This window comes from Buceros rhinoceros, unplaced genomic scaffold (genome assembly GCF_000710305.1).
Source record: "Buceros rhinoceros silvestris isolate BGI_N320 unplaced genomic scaffold, ASM71030v1 scaffold10955, whole genome shotgun sequence".
NCBI classification, from domain to species: domain Eukaryota; kingdom Metazoa; phylum Chordata; class Aves; order Bucerotiformes; family Bucerotidae; genus Buceros; species Buceros rhinoceros.
The window spans coordinates 32920-44206 of NW_010411174.1; the positions used below are offsets into that span (position 1 = coordinate 32920).

General features: G+C 46.1%; 1 protein-coding gene across 1 annotated transcript in view; it reads right to left on the reverse strand.

Annotated features, from left to right (window-relative positions):
* Positions 1–11287, reverse strand: part of BZRAP1 (benzodiazepine receptor (peripheral) associated protein 1) — a 32009-nt gene that overhangs the window by 18359 nt on the left and 2363 nt on the right. Inside the window, exons 4-9 of the mRNA XM_010135912.1 lie at positions 6167–6350; positions 5611–5831; positions 4416–4525; positions 3576–3685; positions 994–1809; positions 323–474 (exon numbers count right to left, since the gene is read on the reverse strand). Coding sequence (XP_010134214.1) covers positions 323–474; positions 994–1809; positions 3576–3685; positions 4416–4525; positions 5611–5831; positions 6167–6350 — 1593 coding nt within the window. The remainder of the gene's footprint in view (positions 1–322; positions 475–993; positions 1810–3575; positions 3686–4415; positions 4526–5610; positions 5832–6166; positions 6351–11287) is intronic.

The window sequence follows — 11287 nt, forward strand, 5'->3', positions numbered from 1 at the left end:
AAAGGCTATCCCCTTTTTTGGCCTCCTTTTCCAGAGTCCTCCTATCTTGACCTATGTAGCGGAAAAAGAATTTCTGTGATAAAAGAGCAATCGCGCAATAGCACTGCTCTGTTTCGCGCTGTGCTCCTGGCTTGCCTCTCCCACAGCCAACAGCACAACGTCACGTGCACAGAAGACCACAGGGCACTTCTAACACAGAATACCCTTGCAGGTTACTTGCATGCTTACTGGATCAAGCTTTCCAGGTCTTGGGGCTCTGCAATAGACCAAGACCCCTGCCCCGACCTCTAGCCACCCACCTGCCCAAACATCAGCACGGTACCTTCTGTCCGTCCGCATACACAGCATAGCCAGTGACCCGAACGCCATTGGAAGACCCTTCGGCATCAATGGTGACAGGTAACCAGCTGATGACGAGGATACCTGGTGAGGGACCAGCTTCTATCTGCACATCCAAAGGAGCATCCGGTGTGCCTGCGAGAGACCAACAGATCCTCCTCTCACTCAGCTGACTGCAGCACAAAGTGAAACTAAACCCCGGTTAGAATCAAAAACTCCCACAGCACTGCAGAATCGTGCTAGAATAGCCAGGCTAGTCTTGGGAAATGACAGACAGAACCAGAGAAAAGAAGGTGCTCCCATTCTGTGAAAGCTTTAATGCACAGAAAAGAGAACTTTGCAAAAGTAGCTGAGGACAAGATGCAGCAGCCCTTACAGCAAGGCCATGGCAAACCAGATCTTCCACACCCCGAGAGGCATGCTGCTCAAATCAGCGCAGGGGATGTCTTCCCAGAGCAAACGAAAACAAAAAGAGAGAATAAATTTTTAAAATAAAGGACTAAAAACATTAAGACAAAACAGCACAGCGTCTCAAGCTTTGGGACCTAACAAACCTTGCTTCCCCTCGCCCCAAGGCTTCACAGCAAAGCAACGACAGAGCATGCTGCTTCAAGCACCCCGGCACAGCGGCAACGGGCGCAGCTGCTCTGATACCTGCTAGTGGGGTAGTGAAGTTTATCACGGCCGAGTTCTGCTCCTGCCCCTCTGGGACCTCTTCCCAAGGTGTTTTCAAAGGCTGGGCCTCCAACTTGGCAACATACTGAGTGCTCGGCTGCAGGTTGCGGAAGGTGTACCAGTAGACCCCAGGTTTTGTTATGTCACACTCCTCCCCGTTGAGGTACACGGCGTGGCTGTAATTGCTGTTGCAGGGAAGCCACGTGACCTCTGCTGACGTGGCAGTGACGCTTCTGACTTTCACCATAGTTGGTGCCACACAAAAACCTTGCCCCACAAAGAAAGTGCATCGCAGTTTATCAGAACTGCCTTGCTCTGTCACGGTCTGCACAGATACACGGTAAGCCTTCGTCTTTAAATCCAGCTTCTCAATCACCGCTTTGGTCTGAAAGCCGCTCTTCACATTCTGACGTAGCTCATCATCCACATAGATGTTGTAGCTTTGGATGTCTGGGCAGCCAGATGGCAAAAGTGGTGGTTCCCAGCCTACAACTACGCTTCTGGCAAGCTGCTTGATCAAAGTCAATTTTCTTGGGTAAGGCACTGCTGTATGACTAACAGGTTCCTCCTGGTCTCCTTCTGCTCTACTGGCCAGTGGACTGATGCTACTCTCTTCAATGGAGAAATCACTCTTATCTCCACTGCTGGTGCTTGCACTGACAAAACTTTTCTCCTGGTATGAACTATGGGTGAGATCGTTCAGCTCCAAAGGCAGAAATGTCATGAGGTCATCATCTGAAACTCGCTCAACAAAATTAGAGGGGACCAGCCCTCGCCGGCCATCCATCAGCTCCCCTAAACAAAAAACAGGAAACCTGTTACCACTGGACCTGTTACCACTGGACCATCAGCTCCCCTAAACAAAAAACAGGAAACCTGTTACCACTGGACCTGTTACCACTGGACCATCAGCTCCCCTAAACAAAAAACAGGAAACCTGTTACCACTGGACCTGTTACCACTGGACCATCAGCTCCCCTAAACAAAAAACAGGAAACTCATGAGGTCATCATCTGAAACTCGCTCAACAAAATTAGAGGGGACCAGCCCTCGCCGGCCATCCATCAGCTCCCCTAAACAAAAAACAGGAAACCTGTTACCACTGGACCTGTTACCACTGGACCATCAGCTCCCCTAAACAAAAAACAGGAAACCTGTTACCACTGGACCTGCCATTCAGCCTTCCAACCCATCCGTGAAGACAATGTGACAACATCTACGCACTAGGTCATAACTGCACTGCAGCCAAAAACCTCTGGGAGGTTATTCCTGCCAAAGTTTCTTGCGTTTCCTAGGGCTTCCCTACTTAGATCCTAACGGCCACAGTGAGAAGACTCACTGCTCCACACATTCCAGAGCCAACTAACTAGGAAGTTGGTTTGTGTAATTAGCTTAAGGGTTTTTCCTTCTTCATTATTCCATGTTCCTCATCATAGCTCTTTCACTAACTTAAGTGTCTCTTTTTTTTTTTAGCCTTCCCAAACTATGCTGATTGATGATTTTACATCTTCTCCCAGCCATACAGGTGTGGGGTTTGTAGTACTTCCATCTTTCCAGCTCTGTATTTAGCTCTGCCCTTCTTTTTAGTTCCCTCCTTTGCTATGCTAGTTTCTGTAATAAAGATGTCCCAAAAGGACCCATGGGGACAACTGATACCACAGCACTCCTGGTACGTGCAAGAACCACCAAAGCACAGTCAAATGAGCAGTGCATAGGGATTGCACTTACTTTCCCCCCTCAAACTCTACCTACAGCAAATCAACTGAAAGCAGGGAAAGCAGGAAACATTAGTAAAGAATAACCTTTTTATTCTTTAAACAATAAACAAACAAACAAATAAATACATGAGAAGCTTGGAAATAGAAAGAAAGAAGGAGCGGGAACAGTCAAAGAGCAAGCAGTGCAACACGGCATGCATTTGCCTCAGCTCTTGCAAAGCCCCTCAGTAAATTAGGATCCTTCACCCCATGAGGTGAGGACCTCCACAAAGAGCTTCACCACACATTTATAGTCCACGATTCTTGGTTTCAATTCCATCTGCCTATTTGTCAACGAGGATCATGTTTTCAAAGGTGCCAAAAGGGAAACACAGTGTATGACGCCAAACAGGACGACAGCTGTAGATTGGACTGCTTATCAGATACCCTGCTCTGCCAGACGTGCAAGAGCTAATCGAGACCATCAGCTGCCTACAGTCCCTGGCTCACTCTGCATCCCTGGAAAAGGGGGACACTGACCATCTGCAGAAGGTGCCCAGGGCAGAACATCTTCCTCTCCATGGCTAGAGAGGAACCACACAGGGAAGAAACCTGGAGCTCTGTGGAATGCAGTGGCAAAATTCCCACTGAAATCACTAGACCAGGATTTCATAGTTTAGACTTAATTTAATCATGACATAGATAAACCCTTTTCCACAGAATCTGCTCTCCCCTCTAACAAACTAACTTTGGGCAGAACACCTCCATCTTGAGGTTTCAAGATTCACTAAATTATTTGCGTTTTTTTAAGAGAGATCAACTCTCCACAGCAGTTCGGTCCCATTTCATTCTACTAAAACACACCTTCAAAGAAGCCATCTTCATCCATGTCTCCGTAGATGTAAATATATTCTCCAGCAGTCAATGGAAGCTCTGCCTCTGGATTGTCATTAGGTCCATCAAAAGGATTGTAGCTGAAACGGTTATGGTACAAAGACTTACTTTACATAGGAACTTCCACAGCAACACGTTCAAGCCGCGGTGTTAGACCAGCTCACAAGTCACTGGGACTGCACCCGCTTTTTGCAAGCAGCAAATCTTTGTTCACAGACAAAGGTCAAGACTCTTGTTTACAGTTCTATATATAACTAATAACATACTCCTCCCTGTTCAAACAGCAGCTAAAAATTAAAATTATGACAGAAATATTTTAGCCAAAAACTTCAGAAGTTTGGGCTGAAAATTTCTGCTAGAATAAGATTTCTTGGAGAAAGTTCTTGGACTGTTCTGGAGAAATCAGACATTTCAAGGAATGCATCAATTCAAACTCAATTCTCCATCCAATACCATATTAAAAAAAAATTTCACGCAGTGCTGTTCCCTGAACAACTCATGAATTTACCATGGTTTTGTTCAACTAATCCTATTGGATCTGCTTGTGCAGGGAAGAGCAGGTGTCAGCAAGTCCCACAGAGAACTAAGATACATGGTCAAACCCAGTATCTGCCCCTAACAGCAATGAATCCTAGAGAAGAGGGTGAAGGAGGCAAAAGAGCAGGTGTCAGCAAGTCCCACAGAGGACTAAGATACATGGTCAAACCCAGTATCCGCCCCTAACAGTAATGAATCCTAGAGAAGAGGGTGAAGGAGGCAACTACGAGATAAACTGTCTAACCTCATGGACCGCAAGACAGGACCCAGTACCTGTATCGAGCTAAGAACACCTGGAGCTTTGCAGGGCCTTGGCTGCCTGGCTCTGGCATTAGAGAGATGCTGTCGACATCCAGTTCTTCCATCTCACTTGCAGTGTCCACCTAAAAACATTAAAGATGAAGGATATGATATGGTCCAAATCAGAATAAAGGGTTCAAACACCAGCAAACGAGTCCTCTAAGCTCATGTATGGTGCCAGTCTGGTCACTGGGTTAAGGACCATCTGCAGGAATGACTTTTAAGGTGAGATATAGTTCTAAGAGGAAAAAGCTCCATGTTGCAGCTTCGGGGTTCCAGTCAGACATTAAGAAAACTCCTTGCCCTGGGAGCAAGCAGCCTTGCAACCCTGGGACAGGTTCCCACTGAGAATCTGGGGAGATCTCCAGTCTTGAAGAACTCCACTGGGAGATCTCCAGTCTTGAAGAACTTCAAGCCTCAGCTAGGCAAAGCCATGGCCACACTGATCTACTCTTGGTGTCCCACTGAAGTAGGACATTGGACTAGAGACTCTGGAGGCCCCTTCCACCCTAATAGCCATAATTCAGAACATTCATTTCTTGCTGCCTCTGGTAGCTGTCTCTGTGTTGACACAAATGGGAATCTGAACAAAGCAGACTTTACAGCTCTATTGGATGTCTAAGCCTCCAAGTGCTTTTGTTCAGGCAGTTCCCCTCCAGCACCTGTTAATACCTCAGTATAATGTTTATTACTCTCAGAACATTAGATATAGCTTTGGTTGGAAGTGGTAGGGCCACCTAGACCAAACAGTTGGCTCTGATAACAGAGCTAGTAATAGCACATGCTGAAGGAAGGCACACAAGTGGCAGGGCAAGCATGAATCTTCCTGATTCAGCCTCTCGCTTTCTACCAGTCTGTTACTTACAGACTTCGTAATCTGGAGGCTGCACCCTGAACGCATTTGGTGGCTACTGGCAGAAGCACCTTTGAGGAATTAGTCCCAGTCTTTTTTGTTCCCCTCTTGGAGGATACCAATATGTTGAAATGAGCCTGACATACATGGGCATCCAAGGCCTTTTCAATTTCTTCCTCCAACTCTTCTCTTGTTTTTCCCGTTTTCTTCAGGCAGCCAGGAGGGAATGAACACACCACTGCTGGTGCTCTCAGCAATGCATTCATTCCCTTGTGGCCAGAAAGCACAGGCTGCAGAGGGGACTCCCATACTGACCTCTGGAGTTGGGCAGGATTTTGGACTGTTCTGCATAGATTCTGATTTTGAAGAGTTTGACTGAGATTCCACTCTCTTGGCTTGTTTCTGAGAACAGGTAGCAGCAACTGGGGAGCCAACGGTAGCATCAGAGGCCCGCTGTGATGACTCCAACTCATCGGCCTCTTCATTGTGAACCTTCTTTGTGCTCTGATGAGTGAGCAATTCAGGAACAATCGGCTCTGCAATAAAAGAATCTGCCCGTTACTTTAGCCACAGGCAGAACACAAGATGGGCAGGGAGCATCACAGCGAGCAGACACCCTTCAGAGCAGCTCAAGTCTTTAAAAACATGACTCATCTAACAGAGCAACAGAGTAGACACCCTGTGCTCTCTTTGGCCAGAGAAACACCAAGTTCTCTTCGTGACTACAAAATGAACCAAAGGCATTTAGGACAGAGACAGACAGAAATGCCAAAAGTTAACTAGGCATTGGCATTGTTTCCTTTACACCTTTCCACTTACGAAAATAACAACTTATTTGTCAAAACACTTGCAAGACATCTCCAGCAATTACCCTTCTCCCAGTGGGGCTGTGGGGTAGAGCTGCACAGAGCAAGAGGAAGCTCAGAAGTCACCAGTGTAGAGGTGAGGAGGTCAATTTTTCCTGTTTGAAGCCGGAATTGTTGGAGTTCCTGAGACAGGAGGCTGAACTGCTCTGTTTGACTGCGACACTGGTCTTCTAGATCTTTCACCCGGGCCTGACGGGAGAGACACAAGATGAGGCACAAACCATATCAAAACCATCAGTGAGGGTCCAAACAGCATTTGCCTTTGCTGCCTCTTTTCAGTGGGTCTCAGACTCCAAGAACATAAAAGCGCACCCTGCCCAGGAACGGCCATTAGGAACTGGCAGCTCTGCACCTACAGTATCTTTGAAAATCTCAGAGTCATCATCTGTGAGTAGATCGACTGCAAGTTCAGTTAGGAATTACCCCTGAAATGCTGAATTTGAACTTCAACATTCCAGCCAAGCCCCACACAAGAGCAGGTGAGATAAAGCCGAAGAGAAATAAGCCTTGGGCGGGGTGGGGGGAGGAAGGAAAAAACAGAAAGATTGAAAAGTCTTTGCATGTTTATTGGAGCATTAAAATCACATCTCCAGAAGGAACTGCTCTCTCGATGCTCTGTCTCATTCATCAGTCCAGAGGCCCCAGCAAGGTCCCAAAACCTTACCCTGGCCTCCCCATCATTCTGGACAAGACTCCCGATTGCCCCTCCAGGTCCAAGAAAGGGGAGAGAGCATTGGCACCCTGGCCTGTGTTGAAGAACTTCCTTTGATGTGGGCAGCTCACACGCTTTGCCAGCAGGTCCTACAGGGATGACTTGCTCCAGGAAAACACATGCTGAGTACAAGAAAGCTACGTCTCAGCAAGATGAGATGCAGGGGAGCCTTGGGGAAATGCTACGGAGAGGGATGAACACACTCCTACTAGAAAACCATTTGTACTTCGTAGTATTCTCCTTCTACTATCTCTCCGTCTTCCCCTTCCAAAATATTGCTGAGTCCTGTCTGTCTTTGTGCATTCCCACATCCTCCCTAGTTGCAGGCATATCAATTCCCAGGAGAATCCAACTGCTTCTTTCCCTCTTCTCACTCTTTCACCACACAACAACTTCCTCTGGCTCCCTGGACCAGCATTATCTATGCTGGGTGGACTCTGCTCACGCACTTCAGCTAATGAGCGAACAAAAAGCATTAGTGCTGGTTGGGAACGTATCACCTCATCAGCAGTTTGCTCTTTTCTCTCTGAGCACAGATCACACCAGGCTTTTCAGTCCCTTGTCTCATTTTGTGTAGGTAAGATGCATCAAAGCAGATGACTGCATTGTGCTCTTCAAAATTTTCCATTCTACAAAACAGTCTACATTTTTGAAGTGTTTTTTTTCTCCTTCCAACTTAAAAAAATAAACCACGCCTTGAAGTATTATGTGAGGCGGAAAGTCTGGCTTATAGGCAGTTCTAAAAATAACACATCTGACCTGGAAAAGGCTTTCTTTCTGGCCCCAGAGTACCACAAAATCTTTCTAGCCCTCTCCCTACCAATTTTATTTTATTGTGACATATCTGTTTCAAACACATCAGATTATCACGTGTTTTCTGCACAACTAGCTAGGCACTCTCAGTCTTCAAAGCGAAGCCTGGTGAATTCTCTGAAGTCTGGCAAAAACTAACTGTCTGAACTGAAAGAAACTGCCAGGTGCCACGAGCACCTTCCCAAGTGTCTGCATTCTCCACTCGCTCAGTCAATGCCTTGTTCAGTGAGTGACATGGTACAGGATTCCTCTGCAATCGTGAGTGTTTGAATTTACTTACAGTTAAGATTTTTCACATAAATGCTTCCTCTCTACACATTACTTCTTAATAGAGAAAACAAACCACAAACAGGAGGACCAGCTGCACTGGCTCAAAGTAGGGCTTCCTCTAGACTAACATTTGCTCCCAATCCCACCTTGGGATGCAGCCTATGACAAGAGACAGGTACAGAACGACTGTGGGACCGGTGAGGGTTTTCCTGTCTTGTCTGGAGACCAGAGCCAGCAGATGCATCTGGATATTGTGTTTAAAAGCATCATAATAGTACCTTGTTCTGTACATTTATTAATCACAGTTCAAATCCATTTATCCTGGTGGCCAAGCCAATAGCCTGGATAGTCCAACAGTTTTAATTCTGAGATACCTAAATAGTCTGGTGCTTTTTCCATCTTGTGTAATTCAAAACAACATACAAACACCCCTGCAGTGTTACTGCCACACTGTACACGACGGGTACTTCTAGCAGACTACTCACAGAGGTTCACACACAGCTGGGAAAGCAGCAAGTTTCCAGGGCAGTGCTAGTAGCAGGGGGATAAGACAGGGGAGCCTAAGGACACAGCCAGGAGTTCCAGGGAACCAGCAGGAATCAAGCCTCAGATACAGGAGAGAGAGGAGACTTCTGTGCCTATGCTCAACCCAAAAGTCGGAGAAAGAGGAGCCTCACACCAGCTGAGATGGAGCAGCATGGTTACAGAAAGGGCTGCAAGAGCAGGGAGCAGAGCTTGGTGGGGTCAGTTTAACCATCAGGTCAAGAACTTACTCTGACTTTCCACACCAAACTAGACCCAACTCTAGTGACTCCGCCCTGTCCTCTTACACATTCTCCTTCTTGGCTGCTCTATTACACTTCTCCTACAGATGACGTCCCCCATGCAGATGTCCCTTGTTACCTTTCTCCCTATCTTCTGCTGTATGTTTCTGAGATCAGAGAATCATGATTTTGCTAGAAGGAAACTACAGGTCTGCAGTCCAAACTCCTGCTCAAAGCAGGGCTAACGCCAAAGGGATTAAAGGAACCTCCATAACTCCACACAGATGTGGGTGCTACTTCTACAGGATGTGCTAATGTCCTAGTAACACTAATATGTGCTAGGGCCATTCCCAATCCCCTTCCTAAAAGTTCCCAACACTGTAGGTGCCTTTTTGACCAGGCTGACTTCTTAAAAAACCCACCCTACCCCAAACACTGTATGCCACAACAGGCAACTCAGGGCCCACTCCTGTCCCTGTTTAGTCACGGCTGCTTCTCCTCCGTGTGCCTTCGCACAGTCAGCGTTACCTGCCGTCTAACCTCCCTGTTACTCAGGAGATCTTCACACAGCTTTTTGCAGTCAGATCCGAAGATGACTTTTGGAAACAGTTTTATACCAGCTACAAATGCCATCACCTCTCGCCAAATCATTTGTGAATAGGCCGGCTGGCACAGCTCCCGGACTGTGACTTCATTACGTACTGCCTCTCCTGCAAAAACTATTATTCACAATCTCTGCTTCCCATCTCCCAACCAATTACAAAGCCAGCGGGACATGTCTTTTCCTCCACCACACTTTCACTTGCAATGATACTGCCGTTGCTTTGGGGGTTTGAAGGAAACACTTCACTCTCAGATTGCAAGTACTTCCCAAAAGATCTTTAAATGCATGTGATGTGGAGAAGGTGCACAGTTGGACAATTCTAATAATTCAGAAATGACAACAAAACAAAGCTTCTAATTCTAATTGGTCAAAGAAGCAAAGCATTTAAAGAGAAAAGCAGCTGCTCCATCAAATTCGTAGTAGTAGCTCCTTTAATTACATGTATTTCTTGGAGGTGACACTCCTGCAATCTTTTCCAGAGTACAGTTAAAAAAAGAATATCAAGCAACTGTCAAAGTCAGGACAGAGGAGAAAAATGTCCTGTTTCACAGGATCATAGCAGTACCTGCATGCAATCCAAAGCACTCTGGTAGCAAGAAGAAAAACAAAAAAGAGATAAAAAAACCACATCAGCAGTTACACTACCCAAAAATCAACAATCTGCTAAGGACAACCCCACCCTCAGTTTAAATGAAATCGTTTTCTCACCAACTTAGAGCATCTGCCTTCTTCCATACTGACATTCCCACCCGATTCCCAGAAGCATCTGCTTGCCAAACAAAAGCCAAATCCCACATACCAAATGCAGGAAGAAGATAACCACGTACTTTTTGAGGGCCTCCAAATCTCACCATGCTTTGTGCCAAATCACAATAAGCTTTGAGAGTCAGTGCTGAATTACAAGTCCTTTGCAACCATCCATAAAATCAAAGGAACAGGCACTTTGTGTCCCGACCTTTCCCCAGGTCTGAGACCAGTGAGTACTGGGAATCAAGGCATGGCTCACAACCTGACTTTGCCATGATTCCAGGGAGCTAACAGCCTGCTCAGTCATGCACCCTGCTCCCAGGTCAGGGAAAACAAGCAAAGTTAAGCTCTGTTCACCATATTTCCTAACAAAATTCTACACTGGATTCCTGAAATCAGGCTGTCACCTTCTGCACCTATGCAGGGCAAAAGGCAGTTTGAGAATCTTGTCTTGAGTACTTTGGAACCACCACTGAACTCCTTCCTTCCCATGACCATCACCCTCAACGTTTTCTCTCCAAGCTGAGACACTCCTTCTTTTCATGGCATTTCTGCACACAGAACCCACCCCATACCTATACTCACCCCCAACACTGCCTTATCCCAGAACTACGGCATGGCTGAAGTTGGAAGGCAGCTTTGGAGATCACCTGGGCCCACTCCCTCAGCTCAGAGCAGGATCAACTAGAGTAGGTTGGAAAGAGCTTTTGTCTTGTGGAGTTTTGAACATCTCCAAGGAGGAAGAATCCACTTAAAACTATCATGTGACTGAACTCCAGATGGAAATGAACCACACTCACTTTTCATTAATATTACATCAAAAAACACATGTAAAAATTACAACATGAAGTGTAGGTGCCCCAAACACCCTAATTTTGCCCTACGCTGATGTTCTGGAATGACTACGATTAACCAACAGTTAAGTTGTTTAAATGACTGCTGCTCCACATTAAACAACCTTTAATGACAATTTATCTTTCTTTGGTCCACCTGATGTCATTGACTTCTAAAGTATCTCTGTAACAGTAACACGAAAGCAAGAATATTTAACTGACGAGGCTCTTATGGAAGAACAGGACCAGCCCCTCAAAGGTAGAACAAAAATAGTGTCCCTTTCTTCATTTGCACAGGTAGATGTTTAGTTCAACTCTAAGCAGCTTCTCCAATCCTTCAATGAATTGGTTCAGAAAACACCTGGCAAGCGTCAAACCGCTCT